Source organism: Triticum urartu, chromosome 5A (genome assembly GCF_056163025.1).
Source record: "Triticum urartu cultivar PI428250 chromosome 5A, HENAU_Tu73, whole genome shotgun sequence".
In the NCBI taxonomy this organism is placed as follows: Eukaryota; Viridiplantae; Streptophyta; class Magnoliopsida; order Poales; family Poaceae; genus Triticum; species Triticum urartu.
In genome coordinates, this window is record NC_141877.1 from 381765103 (window position 1) to 381785645 (window position 20543).

General features: G+C 45.0%; 2 protein-coding genes across 2 annotated transcripts; one reads left to right on the forward strand and one right to left on the reverse strand.

Annotated features, from left to right (window-relative positions):
- The first annotated feature begins 789 nt into the window (after positions 1-789).
- Positions 790-1696, forward strand: LOC125556030 (uncharacterized). Its single transcript, XM_048718831.1, has one exon. It carries the CDS (start codon positions 971-973, stop codon positions 1448-1450), a length of 480 nt encoding a protein of 159 aa, XP_048574788.1. The 5' UTR covers positions 790-970; the 3' UTR covers positions 1451-1696.
- Positions 1697-4245: 2549 nt separating this feature from the next.
- Positions 4246-12991, reverse strand: LOC125509104 (ABC transporter G family member 53). Its single transcript, XM_048673984.2, has 24 exons — positions 12501-12991; positions 12306-12426; positions 11425-11513; positions 11261-11345; positions 11015-11174; positions 10853-10929; positions 10687-10740; positions 10428-10518; positions 10011-10312; positions 9389-9670; positions 8957-9273; positions 8719-8879; positions 8464-8567; positions 8222-8378; positions 7991-8116; positions 7713-7855; positions 7275-7607; positions 6664-6954; positions 6463-6546; positions 6235-6368; positions 5664-5891; positions 5382-5553; positions 4872-5126; positions 4246-4723 (listed from the first exon to the last, which is right to left on the reverse strand). Exons 1-24 carry the CDS (start codon positions 12821-12823, stop codon positions 4466-4468), a joined length of 4347 nt encoding a protein of 1448 aa, XP_048529941.2. The 5' UTR covers positions 12824-12991; the 3' UTR covers positions 4246-4465.
- Positions 12992-20543: the final 7552 nt, after the last annotated feature.

Sequence of the window (20543 nt, forward strand, 5' to 3'; positions counted from 1 at the left end):
TGGATATAAAGAGAGGGGAGAGCTATAGAGGGGAATGCAGCTCACGTGGGGGTGGGGGGGCACATTTGGAGTGGGTGGCTCCTCCACCACACTGCAGGCGACATCCATTGATGCTGGTAGTGGCAGCGATGAATGGAATAGGTTGTTGCCGCAGCAATCTTCCTCCTCGCCGCGTGTCCACCCTGCAACACTGCCATCCGCCCCCATCTGTGCTTCATGATCTGTCCCCACCCCGCCATCGCCGATGGATCTGATGCCGCCTTCGACAGATCCCGCCGTCGCCATGCCCTGCGAGAGAAATGAGGGAGATCGAGGTGGGAGGGGAGAGTGCGAGTGAGAGAGCACGCTCGGGTTCATTCCGACCCAACCGCTTCTGACAAAGCAGTCAACGACGTGTCGTCGCCGATGTCGGCCTGAGAGGGATCCGCCACGTCAAAACGTGCTCAGAAAGTAGCTCAGTGTTTTTTTGTCACTGTCAAAAATTCGGTGCAGTTCAAAATGCCACGAATCGTAAAGTGATAGGTTTTAGCTAATCATAGCACAAATGTGGTGATTGTGTGCATTTTGCTACTCAATGTTTGTATGTAAACTCTCTTGGCGCTAAAACGTGCATCCTCTCCCGCACGCTGTGGGGTCATACCTATCTCGCACGCCATCTGAGTTCAACCACTGCGCCGCATCATTGGTCACATTTTCTCCCTCGCGCTTACGGTAGATCCCCCGTAGCAAGTGAATGATTGCTGTTCGTCGGACACACCAGCAGCTCGTTTAGTAGTACTATCAGACAATCATCGCTCAAAAAAAAAGTAGTATCAGACTATCAGGTGTCCCTGTAAACCAAAACCCCAAAAGGGCCATCTCGGTGTGACCAGAGCGCCGCACCAACCAGTATCAAATATTCAGTGCGCTCTCTCTTCCTCTCGATCTTTCTCTCGCAGACTCCAGAGTCCACACACACACGTACGCAACCATGCCTAGATCCTTCGTGATCACCCTCTTCGTCGCCGTGATCACCATGCTCGCCGCCATGGCGGTGGCGGACACGCCGGCCGACTGCCCATACCCGTGCCTCCCGCCACCAACCTCAGGAGGCGTCATCAACAGCTACCCGCCACCGCCACCAGCAGGGACTGGAACGGGAACAGGTGGCGGTGCCGGCGACGGCTTCGGCGGCAGCTACCCGCCACCTCCGGCAGGGGGCTTCCAGCTGACCCCGCCCGGGGTCATGCCGGGGTTCCTCGCGCCGCCGTTCAGCGCCGTCCAGGCCGGGCCGGCTCCTCCGCCGCCGAACCCGGTCCTGCCGTGGTTCCCGTGGTACTACCAGCACGACAACCCGATCACGGGGTCGACCGCGTCGGCGTCCTCGCCACCGGCGGTGCACCGGAGGACAACGTGCATGGTCACCCTGCTGCTCCAACTGTGTTTAGCGATTCTTCTTCGGGCGCCGTAGAGTACCTTGTCTGCTTGTTAAGCAAGGTGTGTTGATTAGTTGCTACGAAGTGTTTGCTCTCGTTAATTGCAATGTTGTTTTGACTTTTGAGTTTTTGTAGCTATAAGCTCGTAGAGAAGGCTACTGTTACTGTTCTTACTCATAGATAATACACTGTTGTCAAGCATATAGACTACAGAGTACGTACTCCCTTATATTTTGGGACAGACGGAGTAATTTTGAAGGCTACCGTTACTTTAATGCTTATATATAGTCTGAACTTTGAACAGTGTCTGTTCAAAGTCTGTAATTTTCTGAAGCGAGCGTGCGGCGCATTTCCTGCTTTCTTCACTGTACAGTTTCCCCTCTGAGGGATACAGAAAGGCGCTTTCTCTTTGCCCTCACCATTCAGCAAGCCATCGTGGGCAGGCTAGCAAGGTTTCGTGCCAGCCTTTATCAATCGATTGGTTTGTTGAGACGTCCAAATCTGTACATTCAACTCAACAGCAACGCATCAGCAGCTAAATCGGTTTTGGGGCCACAAAACCGAGACATGCTGCGCGGGGTGCGCTTGCACGTCCCCTTTTTGGGGCTCAATTTTCTCTAAGAGGTTTTCGAGCCCAATCCCGCATTATTTCAAGCCGAGTGAGCTGCTGCTACACGCCGATAATTGTTGATCGCGATCGGCTGGTAAATCAGTGAGAGAAATTATTGGGTTGATTGACGTACGTCATGGCGTAGAGGATTGAGAACAACGTCGGACACGTTGCCCTTCTGGATGCTGCTTGTTACGTACGTCAGTAGTGCAAGCTGCGCTCCACCGTTCCTACCTGAAGGATCATGCATGTACAGCCAATCGTGACCACGGTTTTGGAGACATGTATAGTGACGTTCGGCCTGCTTGTCTTTTTTTTAAACAAGGTCCTTTTGGGACTCGATTCATTAAAAAAAAGTTAAAAGAGAATGATCCTGTTAATTTGCATGAATTTGGCCAAAAACTGTTACAACACGTCCATAGAAAATGCATCCCAGCCAACATTGCTACCCACCAGACTCACACACACCGTTGATGAAAGGACACCGTCGAAATTGCATGTAATGTCATCACCATTATCTCTCCTCAAGCAAGCGACTCCGACTTCATTGCAAACGCTCCATCATGAGCCTTCCGAAAGAATGACACTTGAGAACTCTGTCAGCCCATGCCAAATAGCCAGCCAAACGCATCAAGGACTAGGCAGGTCCGACTTCGATGATCAATCTCATAGGAGAAAGTAACATGCCTTGCACCAACATAGTCCGACCTGCCCATCGCACGACATCGTTGCCGCCGTGTCACCTCGCAACGATACAACTCTGACTTCACTCTCTGGGACAAGCCAAATAGTCGACAACATGTAGGTGAAACATTTGGGGTATATTGGCATCTTTGACATAGTTCCCATGGAGTTTCATCAAAAACCACAAAATTACTTTCAGTAAAGGAAGACAGCGGTATCTGAGAGACTTACAAGTCGTGAGCCTCAAAATATAATTCTCCAAGCTCGTGAATAAACTTGATATTTGATCTCCTTCACCTTTGCATCATTTGAGAAAAAAGCTCCATTTTTCCTCCCAAAGAGCAAAAAGATCCACTTTAACCTTGATTATGACTAGAACTGGCCAGATGGCCACCACAGCGCTGCCCAGCCTGGCCTGGGCTAAAACGCGTGAGGCACGACACGACCCATGGTGGGACGTACCGTGTCGGCCCGCATGTTGTACCGTCAGCCCAGGCACGACCCCCTTAGTAAATGGGCCGGCCTAATGGTATATTTAGCTGGTCCATATAGGATTCAACTATTGGGTTGTTTAGGGCCTATATTCAACCTATTGGGCTGCATAAAAAAATCTAAACGGGTCGTGTCGTCCCGGCACGCGTGCCCAACCTCATGGCCGACACAGACCATATGCCGGCACGACCCGATTATATACGTGTCGGGCCAGGCCCACCATGGGCCGGGCATGCGGGCTAATGTGTCGACCGGCCTAACAAATGCTTTGTAAATTAAGAAATCTTCTCCCAAATAAGCTTTAACACATTCACAGTAAAAAAAAAAGCTTTGACACATGAAATAGTTTGGGCAGTACAATATGTATTTTTTAGACTTTTTTTTTGTTGTTGTTGTTGTTGAGAAATGGATTCAAAGTTGTACTTTTTTTCTTTTTTGAGGGGATTCAAAGTTGTAGGTGTGTTGTAGTGCATTTAAGGGCGAGCTCAAAAACGCCGGTACAGAATGGGCCGAGGTTTGAGGTGAGGCAGGGCCGGCCGCACTGCCAGGCACGATTACCATGGGCCAGGCCGGCCCGTTTGGCCAGCTCTTTCGAAGCCCGAGAAATCTCCTTCTCGGTTTCTGGAAAAAAAAAACCTTTTCTCGTGAGCATTCCGTCGAGCACCGCCGGGGCTCCATGGCGTCCGTCGATCGCCACTTCACGCTGGTGAGTAGCCCTTTCCACTATCTGCCCGTTCTGCTCTGTCTCATAGGTTTCGCCTCTTCGCGACGCCTTGCGCACTTTCTGCGCTGAGAAATAGTGGGCGCGACTTTGCCCTCCGCGTGGATCGAGTTCTTATAATAGTCCAATTGGTACTCGCATTTCGGTGCAATCAGTTATTCAGAAGGTTCATAAATTGAATTCGTGTATGGTTCCCCCCCACGATTCCTGACATCCTGTGCGAATTCCGGCATCCGCATCAGTTCGGTTGTGTAAATTTTGAGTGCAGCATGCCACCGTTTTGTTTTGTGAGAGCTCCAAATGTGTTAAGCAAATCGACGGTGTGGCAAATTACTTGATTTATACAACTTGCAAAACTGTACTCCTAGGGCACTGGGCACAATGTGCACTGTCACTATACATTCGATCTGGGCACTGTGCTCTCAAAATATATGCTATGCTACTATTCACATGTATCCAATACAATTACAAGGACGTAGTCTTATTGTACTATCTCTGCTTAGTGGGCTTTGGTCAAACTTGGATATGTTCTTCATTGATCACTCATCTCTTCTGGAAGTTGAATAGCTTGATTGAGAGCCCGAATAGGAAAGCAAAGAGAAGAGCGAATGAGACGACCACCACAGCGACCACCCACAGGAAGTCATGATGGTACCCAAAATAGCTTTCTACAAAATCGGATACCCGCACACCATTATCAAACTTTTCGGTTACGTCTCCAAACTGTGAAGTGACCAGACCATTCAGTGTCCATGCAATAGGGCTGAGCCAGTAGTACCACCTCCACCATATCGGGATTCTCTGTAGAGGAAAGTAGCCAGTTCACATAATATTACTTTTTGCATAAGAGCTTGCATAGTATTAGGAAAAGAAGGAGCAAAATTTGGTTATTGGTTATAGAGGTGGAAGTATAGGAAGTTAAAACATTGAGAGCAAATAGTATACTTACAGTTCTTGGTGTAATAAATCCCGAGAAAAGGTTCCAAAGAGCATAGAATGCCGTGGAAGCAACAGAGGCAACGTTGTAGTTTGGGGTCAGGCCCACCGACATCATTCCGTAAAATGTGAAGTAAGCTAGAGTGAAGTACATGAAGAACAGGTACCAAAAGAATTTGACAGCTGTCCACTCGAACCCAATCATAGCATATACTAGCACACCATATATCAAGGACTGGACAAAGATGTATGGAAGTTCAATTGCAACCTGCAAAGGGAAGGATGTTAGGGCTCTTATTGTCTTACCGTTGCTTTCCACTTAGGGGATTTGTTTTAACTATCTGTACCATCTTTTCTGGCTGTAATTCAATATTATCTGAAACCTTTTATGAAGCCTCGTTTACATCTGTTTATTATGCTCTACGTGAGAATGTGATGCCATCTGTTTGTTGAGCTCCCTAGTCTTGTTTTTACTTGGCATATAAAATAATTACAGATGAAAGTTAATGCAAAGTAAATTTACCTGTCCCAATGCATATGGCAAAGGTGAGTACATGTGAGCCGCTCTTTCCCTGTAAAAGACCGTGCGCTCAACAGCCACAACTGGCTGAACTGAGGCAGAGTTCTGCACCCCCATGAACAAAACTGAGGAATACATGGAACCCATGGCATTGAACAAGTCCTGTTGATTGTGTCTGCAAGAGTAAAATGTTTCTAGTGAATTTTGAAGGTAAGAACCATATGTAATCTCCTCAACAAATACCATGTATTATTTTGTACTTTCTTTTGTTACATATTATCTTACCTTTTTTTGCCAATGCCCCAGAACATTGTCCCAAACAACAGTGCAATAACTGTAGTATAGAAGTACTTGACAGCTGTGTATGGAGGGTTTCTCCAGTATGACAGGCTTTGCTTCCACAGGCAAGCAAAACACTGTGTGAGGAAAGTTTGTGAGTATTGGGTTGGAAAGGATAGGTCGCTTGAACCTTCAGGAGGTGTGCTTAGCTCCTTTATTAGATTTTTGTTCCTCCTGAAATGCAACAAAACCAACAATATTAGTGCACATTTAAGACATTATTCAGTTGCAGAAGATTAAACTGAATACTAGTATGATACTACTGTTGTCATGCTTTTAAAATGGGCCATATATGATTTCAATGTTGTTTGTAATGCATATTTGTCCGAAAATATTCTGGTGTTTTGTAGTTTAGAGATCTCCCTCTTAAATACTAGTTTAAACTTTAAACATGCTGAAGAAAATATTGTTTTTTGCTCTTTGTTTCGAAATATAAGATTTCATAGCTTAAATCAATATTTTTCAGTCTTTCATTCATTAGTTATTAAATCATGAAGTAATGCAAACAGAAGCCTACCGATATAGATCAGAATTCTTGTATACTTGACTGAAGTTAATCCCAGTCATCTGTTCTTGTGTTGCACTAGTCACTTCCAGCATCCATGTTGAAGGATTGTAACCGTCTTTAATCTTTCTGACATCTTCAACAGCCTGTGTAGAACCAAAGGAAAACAATTCAGTAACATTTTTGTTCGGTGCGAGGCTGCATATATAAACATGCACTAATTTATGTTCTCTTCGTCACCTCAAAATATCTGATCAATTCACATGAGTGCCGGCCTAGTGGACCTACATAAATCTCTTCACCTCCTCGTTTCATCAGGAAGAGCTACAAAGACACACATGATCATCAGGTATTAAAAGCGTTGATAAACAGTATGAATTGCCCGTGTGTTGCTTTACTGTTTTTTTTTTCTTTACTACATGTAGGCACTGCATTTAGTACCTCATCAAAAGACTCAAATATGTCGATGCTTGGTTGATGAATGGTGCAAACAACTGTCCGTCCTGTATCTACAGTATTCCTTATTGCCCTCATGACAATGGCTGCTGCCCGTGCATCAAGTCCAGATGTTGGTTCGTCCATGAAAATGATGGAAGGGTTAGCAACCAGCTCCACTGCTATTGTTAGCCTTTTCCTTTGCTCAGTCGACAATCCACTCACACCAGGTAATCCAACCAATGCATCTCTTAAGGGGGAGAGTTCCACCAATTCCATGACCTCATCAATGAACATCTGCAGACCAGATTTCATGTGTTAGAGCAGTCAGCAGGTATTGTCTCCCTTGCCAAGATATGAGTAGTACATAAATGTGATCAACAGTCACGTCAAAATATCTGTCTGAATCATTTCGGTGAATTTGAATTCAACAGTTATCGATTTTATATTTTATATCGTACAACATTTGAGATCAGTTGCCAATTTGTTTTACGGAACATAATCAGTTGCAATATTAGTTTTCTCACTTAATCATGTTTCATACAATTTTATAGTAAATATATATACTCGTATACTATGAAAACATTCAAAAGAAAAACAAATTGTTCTTTGCAAACCTTTCTTGTTGAGGAATCGACATTGGCAGGTAGTCGGAGCCATGAAGAGAATGCAAGAGACTCATAGACGGTCACATTTGGTGAATGAATGTCGTTCTGCTCACAGTATCCCGATACACGAGCAAAAGTTTCTTGCTTCTTTGGATAACCAGAGATTGTAATGTTTCCCTCTATGTATCCACTGGTCTTCCGTCCAGCCAACACATCCATCAGTGTTGTCTTACCGGCACCACTGACACCCATAAGAGCTGTAAGCACTCCTGGCCTAAATGAACCACTGATACCCTTCAGTAGTTCCAACCGACTCTCTGCCACACCTTGTGCTTTAATTTCCTACATTTTTTGTTGGATAAAGGAGTTATGCATGATATTTTCACTCATTTATGTTCCATATATTGTACGTATCTGTACTTTATAGAATTTTCAAAAAGAAAATACCTGTGGCATGTCTACACTGTATTTTATATCATCGAATGTGATGGAGAGAGGCACAAAAGGGAGGACCATTCCTTTCTTGCCTGGACTAGAATTCACTGTTGCATGATTGGAAGTCGATTCATCATTGCTCCCATCCTCAGTATCTGGTAGACATATGCAAATGGTAATTTTAAATTATACCTCAACTATCAGGCTGGGAAGTCAAATTTATTGAGCTTTGCCACTTGGCCATTATGTTATATCTTTTTCAAATTGATGACTATGGAATCAGTAAGTACCTCTAGATGCTATTGTACTGTTGTTAACCCGTCCTCTCGATGATGCTTCTAAAACTTCACCAGTGAGATTAGCTTGTTTTATCTTCAATGTTTCTTCAGATACTGTTGGCTGGTTGCTGTCAAATGCTGCAGATAGGAGAATGTATGAGATTAGAATTTACAGCATTGTTTTTTGAAATTGCAAAATTAGCTACCTATTTGCATTCTAAATACAAGTTATTTCTGACTCACGGTCGAGGAATGTGAGGCAGACGGTATAGAGGATATTAAATAGTAGCACATATCCGAGCAAGGCACCAGCACCAATCCAGTACCACTTCGTATCAGGAAAGACCCCTCGAGATTTCAGAACTAGGTTTCCAAGTGGTTCCTTGAAACCGGGGATTGTCTGTAGTACAACAGTAACAATATGCTTTAGCCAGGCATATTCAGAAAGACGATTGTTTATCCTTTTTTCACAAAAGTCTATTTACCTTGTTCCAGCTGTGACCTAGGAACTCATTCACCGATAGTGCATTTTGTGCGTACATCAGGGGTGATATCCAGTACCCCCATATCCACCATTTCTTTACATTCTCTGTTAAATCAAAGGAATGTTTTAATCTATGATTCACAGATGCCACATCCAATGAGGAAAAGGTAACTGAACTCAGGAAATTTAGTCCAGGTGTTCTTAGGTGGACACTTCAAAATCAGTTTTGGACTTCAGCTTAGCTACTTTTGCATACCTCTTGCCAGGACGAATCCACCAGTGAGCATAAAAATTAGTATGCAGAAGGACCCGAGGGTGCTTGAAACAACCTGATGCCTTGCAAGACCAGCAATGAAGCGAAAGAGTCCAGATGATGCCTCGTTCATTAAAAAGAGCAGCAGGAACTGCCTAAAAAATCTGTAGCATTGCATTGTTTTCATTAGCTTCTGCAATACATTAAAAAAAGATAATGTATGTTAGAATTCCACCCTTACCTCTGTACGTTGGGATCAAATCCAATGCCATAGTATGTTATGCCGACCCAAATTGTTACATTGAGCAAGGAGAGAGGGGTCTTAATGAGCCATGACGGCAACGTGTATGTCCATGCTGGAAAGAAGAGAAGATTCCGTTGCTTGAAAAAAACAGGGAGCTTTGCAATAGTTAGACCTACTTCTGCTAAACCATTGAACATGATCATCAAAATCCCAAAGAAGAGAGCACCCATGTATATCCCTCCATCTGTCACCGAGTCATGATGCATATTGATGCGCAGAAAGACGGTCATTGCGATGATCGCCATGATTGTCAACTGAAGAATAAAGAGAAATAGTAAGAAAATTTATGTTATGTTCTTATCTAGGAATAACAACGAAATCAGTTAGTGTTGAACTTTTTTAATAGATTTTGCCTTTTAGAATCATCACCTGAGTTGCCTTGAATATATACACAAAGGAGTTTCTTTTCATGAGCAGCACCTCTCTGTTGATATTAGCTTTGAGTAGTTCCTTCATGCTGGCACCGTATTGTGATGTTTTCAGAGCTGCGGGATGACTTCCATTCTTGTCAAACGGCACTGCTAACTCACTCTTTATAGCTTGACCAACGTGGAAAGATTGAAATGCCTCCGCAAACTCCTTAACAGGAACATATCGGTATGTCTCATCACTGTTTATCCAGTATTGCCCTTGATCTTTTCTTGATGTAACCTATCAAATTTCCAGTTATAGTCAACCACACTTGAACATTGTAGCCAATTATGGTTCTGGTATTAATAAAATCTGAAGTTTTTTTGGGGGGGAAATCTCAACTTATGACAGAGTTTTCTACAACTATCAATTTTTCAGCTTGCCATATTTTGCCCAAGACGCAAACTGTATCAAAAATTAAAATATGTCGCTCCATCTGTTCCACTTGTGAGCATACTCTGCCTTTATGAAATTCCCTACATATTTAACGTTTTGTATTTTGAAGGCATTTCAGACTAATGTGTTTTTAAAACAAATCCATAATTAGAGAAAGCTTCATACAAACGTTGATGACACTCACTTCTTGCAAGAAGTCAGCTACGCCTTTTCGCTCAGGACATTTGAATCCCATTGATTTAAAGAACTCGAGCACATGTTCTCGAGGGCCATTGTAGACAACCTGACCGTCTGAGAGGAGAATTATATCATCAAACAATTCATATGTCTCTGGTGCAGGTTGTAGCAAGGCAATGACTGCTGTTCCACCGATAATGTGGATTGTTTGTCGGATGGAGTTCACAATCTGGAAGGTTGTTGAGCTGTCAAGTCCAGTTGATATCTCATCCATGAAAAGGGCTCGTCCTGGTGTGACAAGCATCTCAGCTGCACAACCATGTCAGAGAATGGATGAGTTGGATTGTGTAGGAGTACGAAGTAATTTTGTTCCATAATAACACATAAGCATCTGGTAGGTTTCTTACTCATAGGCTATATTTACCTGTAGTTACTCTCTTTTTTTGCCCTCCTGATATGCCTCTCAACATATTATTGCCTACCAGTGTATCGGCACAGATATCCAACCCCAAGACCTTCCATAATAATAAAAAAATCAAAGCATTAGTAATGTGGTCACTTTTTAATTTTCTAGAACTTTCTGTGAGCTTAAAGAAAGGAACTTGGTAGCATTCTTGTTATAACTATGTAATTCTATGTAAACTACAACTGAGCTATAAAACAAGTAGCTGATTTGCATGCACCTTCAGAATGTGATTTGTGACCACCTCGGCTTTCTGCTCTCCTGTCGCAGCAGCCTAGATAAGAAAAACCAAAGATTGATATCCATCAAACTTCCTATTGAAACGTCCTCAAGTCTCAACCACTGAATACGGTGAAGTGTGATTTAAAATGTAACGAGTGTAGTACCTTCAAGTAAATATCAATTTCTGGATCTGGTTTGATATTTTCTTCCTTTTCTCTCCTCGATAGCTCCATTAGCAGGTCTGATCATTTCGTACGAAATTCAGGTTACTCAATGCAATATGCTACCATGATGAGTTTTGAGGTCTACATTTTTCTTGTTCTTACCGAAACGGTGACCAATTCCTTGACATTTTGCAGAGAAGTTGACTGTCTCACGGACAGTCAGTTCCGCCATATGCAGATCATGTTGGCTAACATAGGCAGCCGATCTCCGTGGCACAAACTCATCCATGGTATGCCCATTGTAAATTATGTCCCCTGACATCTTTTGTGATTGCAATGTTTCCTCATGTTAGTAGTAGCAAGTTACCATGATGAAAAAGAGAACAACCAAAAGAAAAAACGATCCACCTTAAGACTCGAAGGCAGGGTTCCGGCCAAGGCCAGAAGCAGCGAGGTTTTTCCCGCGCCAGGGGGACCCAGAAGCAAGGTCATCCTGAAAATGGATGGGATAAACCGATAAGGTACAATTCAATGGAGATGATTCGCTGAGTGAAAGCATGCCTAGAAATTACCTGTGAGGCTTGATGATTCCACTGACATTGTGAAGGATTGATATTTTCCGCTTCTTGTTTTGTGTTAGGTGGAGAGCATTTGCCAGGCCCTGTTTGAAGACGATCACCACCATGTAAGTAAGTACGCATATTATGCAAGCACAAAAAATTAAGGTAAATGAATGCAATGGAGTCCTGCACGTTTGTAACTCCTAACACTGAAGCTGCTTAATAGACCAGTATGCTGGACTTGCAGTTATCCTAACGTTCGGAGCTTCAGTGAGCAAACTTGACTGTTTATCCGAGAGAGTTTGCTTACTGACTCCGCATAGAGAATAATTCTGTTTGTTTTCAAAATCTTTAGGATTAGTGTGTTAACATGGGATCAAAAGGTCGCGGCAGTTAGGCACGTCACTGCTTAACATGGCTTATGGATTTGTACAGCTCCTCTTATGCTTCCGACTTTGTTTGCGTCTGCTTGGAACAAGAAATATTTGTGAGGAACGTGTGTCAGCTGTCAGTGCCATTGCAAAGATGAGTAAAATATCATCCAGTGGGAGGACGATGACATACGAGGCCTAGTGCCACTTGTCGTTGACACCTTGTGGTATTACCAGCTGAGTGACCTTTTTGGACTCTCGGTGGTAATATTGCTCTTGTTTAATTGACGCTTACCAGATTAGAAAGAGACGGGGAAGAGAAAATGGGTAGCCAAGTCTAGCGATCTTTATCGGAAACCAGTCAACATCAGTCTGTTGTGTTTTCTCTCCTAGCCACAGTTTTCACTGTTGGTCTTGCACTCAATCTATTTCTGTTAACCCTCACCGCAGGCTCAACAGTCAACGTGTAGAAAGAAAAATGAAGTGTAAGAGTACTTCCTTGTGGGAGTTCTTGTGACGTACCTCGAGTACATTGGCGTAGGTGTTGAGGATGGTGGGCAGGCCCCTGCTCCCCACGTACGCCTCCGCCTCCACGTTGAGGTTGTCGTACCTCACCTCGATCGTCGGCAGCTGGATCCCCACTCTGCATCATCAGCACGCGACCAATGTTAGGAGCTACCTTGGCCGTCGCCGGGAGCAGGAGGGGAGGAGGCGTACCGGTCGACGCGGTCCTTGAACTTGGAGAGGAAGCGCTCGTGGTCGTCGCCGACCCAGGCGATGCGCTGCAGCAGCGCGTGCTTCTCTTGCGCGCCCAGCCTGTCCACGTTCACCTCCTTGAGCTCCCCCTCCGGCATGGCCAGCACCGCCGTGCGCGCGCGGTCGTAGGTGGGCAGCTTCTCCAGCGCCGCCCATCGCAGCGCCTCCTCGTCGTCCTCGTCCCGCGACGACCGCGAGAACAGCTCCTCCCCGCCGCGCGACCACACCGAGCTCTCCCGCCGCAGGCTGCGCCCGAACGCGTGTATCTCGCCCGCGTCGTCCATCCTCTACCTATCCACCCCTCCCTCCCGCCGCCGACGGCTGCAACACGGCGGAGGAAAGAGGAAGCCGACAGGGGAGAGTGGGCCGCCGCAGCTGCTGTCCCCCTCTGTGCGTGCTTTGCTTTCTTCCTTGGCCGTTGGCCCTGCAGATGAGGAGATGCGGATGAGAAAGAGATTGGCACTTATATAGAGTGGTGGAGCCGAGGAAGGAGAAGCAGCTAACGTACCCCGTGACGTTGCGCGGTCTATATAGGGGTGGAGTCATATGTGACGAGTTCGCTTTGTGCGGGCCGCGAACTCGTGGACAGCTTTTGCATCATCTGTGCTGGGTTCAATGTGGAGATAGATAGACTCCCGTGCTGCTACGAAAATAGCTGCCGCATGAATAAACCCTTCTAGAAACAAATTGAGCTGGATACTACGTACGTATGCATACACCCCCAAAATCAGCAAGCATGAAGGGGAGGAAGAACGGGTTGACATGAGAAACAAGCTGGCACAGCCGCCAAATCTTTGTAGAAAAACTTATAGTACTACGTGACGAGAGAATGGAATTCTGCATAGAATGTACTCACACGCCACGCTGACACATTTTGCACATGTATGATTGGTTGGTATATATGCGGTGCACGTGTTTTTTCTTTGTTTGTTGCTTGCTTCCTAGTATTTTTTTTCATTTTTTGTGGGGGACATACAAAGTGGCACTGCTACACTATCGGGATAAAATCACCATCTGATAGTAGCAGATTTGATCTCAAAAAAGAAAATAATTGATAGCGATTATTGGAGGCTCTGATTTGATCCGTGCTCTCCCCAGGCTGGAGGGGAGCGCTGTCCAATGCCATCCTACGTAGCATCATCGACTTCATTATTGGATCAAATAGTCCAATGTAGTACTACTACGTATGTATGCATATCTTTTCATGGCGGCTACTCTTTGTTTTTTTTTTTTGAGTTATATGGCGGCTACTCAGGCAGTGCCAAGAGGGCAGTTGGCCATGAACGAACATCACGTGAAAACGCCACGTGGTTTTGGGCTTTTGCATCAAAAGAAAGAGATACCACTACCAGTGCACTGTCAGAGTGCCAGTCGGGCACTTAAACTTTCTTTTCACAGCACTAAATGAGGCTTTGCTTTATACACGGCCGTCGTTTTCGCGCTTGACCCCGGCTGCGCGGTCCCGGGATTCTTGATCATCATCGGTCTCTTTTTTTCCATAGAATATACAAGCCGGGCGGACATGAGACATGACCCATCTCCATATGCATTATTGCTGCATATCTCCGTATGTACCCCTTGTACATTTTGGAAAATAGTGAAGCTCCAGTTAAAACATCCGGAACACGGTTACCAGATGTTCTGTTAAGACCTCTCGTAGTGAGGTATCACAATAAGTACTCGTTCCGTTTATTTTTAGTCCGCATATAAAATTTGCCTAATATCAAGCTTTATTAAGTTTGAACGACTTTATTGGCAAAAATATCAACATTCATGATATAAAATCAATATATCATTGGACGCATCATGAAACTAATTTTCGTACTATATAACTTCAGTATTGGAGATGTTGGTAATTGCTTTCTATAAATTTGGTCAAAGTTTGTATAGTTCGACTTCAATCAAATCTTAATTATATGGGGAGCAAAAATAAATGAAGAGAGTATTATGCATGTCAACTCGACCATTTCGCTAAGATGACATGCAATTAAATAAAGAAAGAGAGTTTGGTTTTCATATAATATGATACCGTATTATAATAAAATAATATAGTACTATGTGTCATGTAAACCAACAAATGATGCAATCTAAAATACTACTAACTTAAAAAATATTAGCCTAAACATGTCTTATGTGCATGTGTATGTATGTATCCACTAACAAGTGATGCGCCGAAATCAATCATGTGACAAATCATAGGGAGTCGCCATGCTTGGCTGATGAGTTAAGAGCATCTCTAGCAGACCCCTTAAACCATTGAACTGAAAATGAAGTTTTCAGTTCGCGGAAAACGTGTATTAAGCGTTGGTTTAAGCCATGGCCAAACAGACTCCTTAAACTTAAACTGTAAAACTGAATATTCGCATATATTTTTTCCCACGTCTTCTTCTTCCTCTCGCTTGTGTCCATGGTCAGTTAGCGGACAACCCCCACGAAGCGGCCAAATACGAAGCTGCCAGCATCCAGCTAGCTCGAAGTCGCGGACGATCAAATATAGCGCACGAAGCCGAATCAATCCAGGAGTTAGCTAGGTCCGCCGAATCGATCGTTCGTCGATTCGAGCTCGCTCGCTAGCTAGCTAGCTCCTCCGTCGGGTGCGGCGGTCAGGACGGGCGCGGTGGCCGGGGTGGACGGCCCTGGCGGATGGGAGCAATTCATGAAGGTTTTGATGGCAGTTAGATTCCCGCCAACAGTCTTTTGCGTATACACGACACCCTTGGGTTGTCTCCAAAATCCTTATTTTCACGGGTTTGACCGGGATGTTTTTCGCGCCCCTTAAAAGAATTTACGGGTCGGAGTCGTTACGGGTTCTATTCGGGTCGTTTTTTCCGCCTAATACTATAAACTGGCGGTTATTTTACAGTTTCGTGCATTTTAAGGGGTCTGCTAGAGATGCTCTAATCATCATAGCGAAGTTTGGATTGCAATTTTCATAAAACTAGATGGTATCTTGTGTCGTATGTGAGCGTCTATGTTTATATAGTATTTTTTTTAAAAGAAGGATGGTATCCCGTGCATGGTAATTGGTTGCAATATATTTCAATGATATTTAGAAATATTTTTTTTGGATTAATAATATGGAAATGGAAACTGAAAACACATATCATTTGTTGTGTTCATTATTCTTGCAAAATATTAACTGAATATAAGTAGCATAATAAATAAAAAAGCTAAGCATTTTGCCATGCATTGTTGCATGCTGAGGTATGCCTTTTCCTATACATGTTTATATATTGAAGCTTTTTTTTTTGCAGGTGCTTATATATCGAAATTGACATGATTGCATGTTGAAAGGAATATGAAAGTGTGGATCATCTATTTAGTTATACAAGATTTGCGGGATTAGATGACACATGCATGAAGCATGATATAAAAATACGGAAAGTGGAAAATGAAGCCGAAAAAGAGAAAAATGAATAAATAAATAAAGAGAAATCAGTGCTTTGTGCGCATCATTGTCATTGGATTTGTGGGGAGATATAACTATGCATGTCTGGCTGCTAACAACCTATGATTACCATATATTTATGTGGCCGAGTAAGGTCGACACACTTCCGTTACCTTTTTTTTTTGTTGCAAATCAAACACTTTCTTTACTTAATTGCACATCATATCGCGTAGCGAGCAACATACGCTAGTGGTGGCATGTTGCCATCATGCTGTTAAAGTGTTATACCCATCTTCGCATCTCCGTTTTTCAACCACCGTTGTGTTAGTAATATACTTGGGACCCAACAAAGCTTCTTATATATGTCCATCTCACCGATGTCCCTGTCTCGGACGCATCCAAAAAGCTCCCGAGTCATTGATGTGGAGTGTAGGTAATAAACAACGCCAATATACAGGTACAACCCGAGTGCCAAGTCCCTGAGAACGGGAACATTGGAAGACTTTATTTCAAATGATTCGAAAATGATATTTCTAAGTTTAATTTTTTCTTTTGAAAAAAATCTGTGAAAACTTGTATGTATTCACGACAAATCTGTAAAATTTAGTTCAAAAGTATTATGATTTGGTAGCTGCATAAAATCATGTATGAAAGTATATTGTTATGAAAATTTCCTTGAGCGTGCTATATATGTATTCGTGTATGTACAGCTTTTTTGGGTTTTTTCGCAACATGGAAATATGTTTTTTTTTAAGTCCTCCGCGGTCACCGTCCTCAATTTGCACTTTCCGGGTACAACCACTGCGACATTTGGCCCGAACCGTGTGAGATGTAACAACCCAGGCTAATGACGCGCTGTACTTTCCCAGGCCAGGCTACTGTCTGATATTCAGGACACCAACCAAACAATGTATAGGCAGCTCTGAGGCAAGCACCAGGCCAGGCTGTTTCGCTCGAGGGCAGCAACCAAACAAGCCCGTAGTCACTGTACACGATCGTCTAAACATGCATGTATAATGTGTGGTACACAAAACTTGTTTAAATGTGACGCCACTGATTTGACCGTATACTATCATATACGCAAATATGTACGATCAAAATCAAGAACTCACGGGAAGATATCACAACACAACTCTAGACACAAATTAAAATAATACATGTTTTATATTACAAGCCAGAGACCTCGAGGGCTCGCATACACAAGAGTCAGCGAAAACAATAATATATGAGTACAGACATAAGTTAAACAAGTTGCCATAAGATGGCTAGCACAAAGTGGGATACAGATCGAAAGAGGCGCATGCCTCTTGCCTGGGATCCTCCTAAACTACTCCTGGTCGTCGGCGGCGGCCTGCACGTAGTAGTAGGCACCCTTGGTGTAGTAGGAGTAGTCTAAGGTGGCGTCTGACTCCCGGGCTCCAGCATCTGGTTGCGACAACTGAGAAGAACGGAAAGCGGGGAAAAGAGAGAAAATCAACCATGAGTACTCATCCAAAGTACTCGCAAGTAAGGATCTACACTAAATATGCATGTGTATCAGTGTAAAGGGGCAATATCGGTGGACTGAACTGCAGTATGCCAGACTAAGAGGGGGGATAGCTAGTCCTGTCGAAGACTACGTTTCTGGCAGCCTCCATCTTGCAGCATGTAGAAGAGAGTAATGGTAAGTTCACCAAGTATCATCGCATAGCATAATCCTACCCGGTGATGCTCTTCTCGTCGCCCTGTGGGAGAGCGATCACCGGGTTGTATCTGGCACTTGAAATGGTGTATTTTATTAAGTATCCGGTTCTAGTTGTCATAAGGTCAAGGTACAACTCCGGGTCGTCCTTTTATCGAGGGACACGGCTATTCGAATAGATCAACTTCCCTACAGGGGTGCACCACATAACCCAACACGCTCGATCCCTCTGGCCGGACACACTTTCCTGGGTCATGCCCGGCCTCGGAAGATCAACACGTCGCAACCCTACCTAGGAGAGGTCAGCACGCCGGTCTAAATCCTATGCGCGCAGGGGTCTGGGCCCATCGCCCATTGCACACCTGCACGTTGCGTACGCGGCCGGTGAGCAGACCTAGCAACCTCCATTACAAAGGAAGTTGCGTTACGCGGTCCCACCCGACGCGCGCCGCTCAGTTTCTGACGTCAAGAAGCTTCGGCTGATACCAAGACGTCGAGTGCCCATAACTGTTCCCGCGTAGTTGGTTAGTGCGTATAGGCCAGTGGCCAGACTCAGATCAAATACCAAAATCTCGTTAAGCGTGTTAATTGATGTAACCACAGACGTCGACCAGGGCCAGGCCCACCTCTCTCCTAAGTGGTCTCAACCTGCCCTGTCGCTCCACCACAAAGTAACAGTTGGGGGCCGTCGAGAACCCAGGCCCACCACTACCGGGATGGAACCACTTGTCCTTTCAGCCCCCACACCGGAATCACTCGCGGGTACTCTATGAGCCGACCCGACTTTAGTCACCAAGTATCACATATTATGTATATAAGTATATACCCGTGATCACCTCCCGAGTGATCACGACCCGATAGTATAGCATGGCAGACGGACAAGAATGTAGGGCCACTGATGGAATACTAGCATCCTATACTAAACATTTAGGATTGCAGGTAAAGGTAACAACAGTAGTAGCAAAGGCAGGCTATGCATCAGGATAGGATTAACGAAAAGCAGTAACATGCTACACTACTCTAATGCAAGCAGTAGGGAGAAGAATAGGCGATATCTAGTGATCAAGGGGGGGCTTGCCTGGTTGCTCTGGCAAGAAGGAGGGGTCGTCAACACCGTAGTCGAACTGGGGTCGCCGGCAGTCTCGGGGTCTACCGGAAAGAAGTAACGGAGGGGAAACACAATAAATAACAGAGCAATCAAAGCATCACAAAGTGTAACATGGCATTACGCGGTGCTAGAGGTGACCTAACATAGTAGTAGGTGCTCCTGGCGAAGGGGGAAAACATTCGGGAAAGTATTCCCAGTGTTTGACGTTTTCGGATAGACGAACCGGAGGGGAAAGGTTACAGGTTTGCTATGCTATGGATGTGTGGCAGACGAACGGACTACGTCTTGGGATTCGTCTCGTCGTTTTGAGCAACTTTCATGTACAACGTTTTTTCATCCGAGCTATGTTTTATTTTATATGATTTTTCAAAGTTTTAATCCTTTTCTATATTTACTAGAATCAATTAATTCGAAAATATGTTAGAAGTAATGCTATGGGTATGCAAAAAGTGTACCCAAAAATGTGGCTATGTGGCTGGCAGTGGGACCAGCGGTCAAAGTCAACAACCCGGTCAGCGTTGACTGGTCAAAGGTGAACAGTGTAGGTGGGTCCCGCATGTCATTGACCCATAAACTTTTAACTCAATTTAACTTTTAATTAAAACAGGAGGGTCCCACGTGCCATAGACTTATTAGAGGGAGGGGGTTAACACTAACAGCGGTTAGCCCCAAATTAACAGCGGCCGACCCCACTTGTCGTGGCCCAATTGGCCACCCAGGAAGGGTGCGCGCGCACGGCGTACGACGGTCACCGGTGGCGAGCGATGGTGGGCTGCGGTGGTGGGAGCAGCAGTAGGGGCGATGAGAGCGGGCAGCGGCCAAGTGCGGCCGGGCGTGGCGGGATGCGGGCGGAGGCGGGGCTGTGGCGTGGTCGAAGCAGGACAGGGGAGCTCGAGTGCGACAGACGGCGGCACAGCAGGCGGCGGCACTGGGAGGGAGCAGCATGCAGCAGCGCCCGAGGCCACGAGCAGGCGAGCGCGACCAGGCGGCTCGCGGGCGGAGCGGGGCGCCAAGCGGGAATGGGGAAGGGGCGGCCACGCGCGGGTGGGCGGCTTGCGGGGCGCGCACGGGTGGCGTAGGGGCCGCGGTGAGCGCGACCTGTACGGACAGAGCGCATGAGGGGGGAGAGAGGCCAGGCCGCGGCGGGGATGGATGAAATCGCTGGTCGGTGATGTCTACTACACAACATTCTTCTTGTAAACGTTGTTGGGCCTCCAAGTGCATAGGTTTGTAGGACAGTAGCAAATTTCCCTCAAGTGGATGACCTAAGGTTTATCAATCCATAGGAGGCGTAGGATGAAGATGGTCTCTCTCGAGCAACCCTGCAACCAAATAACAAAGAGTCTCTTGTGTCCCCAACACACCCAATACAATGGTAAATTGTATAGGTGCACTAGTTCGGCGAAGAGATGGTGATACAAGTGCAATATGGATAGTAGATACTTTCACTAGTGCAAGTCCTCTCAACAATAATAGCATAACTGGATCACATAACTATCCCTCAACATGCAACAAAGAGTCACTCCAAAGTCACTAATAGCGGAGAACAAACGAAGAGATTATGGTAGGGTACGAAACCACCTCAAAGTTATTCTTTCCAATCAATCCGTTGGGCTATTCCTATAAGTGTCACAAACAGCCCTAGAGTTCGTACTAGAATAACACCTTAAGACACACATCAACCAAAAACCTAATGTCACCTAAGTACTCCAATGTCACTCAAGTATCCACAGGTATGATTATACGATATGCATCACATAATCTCAGATTCATCTATTCAACCAACACATAGGATCTCAAAGAGTGCCCCAAAGTTCTACCGGAGAA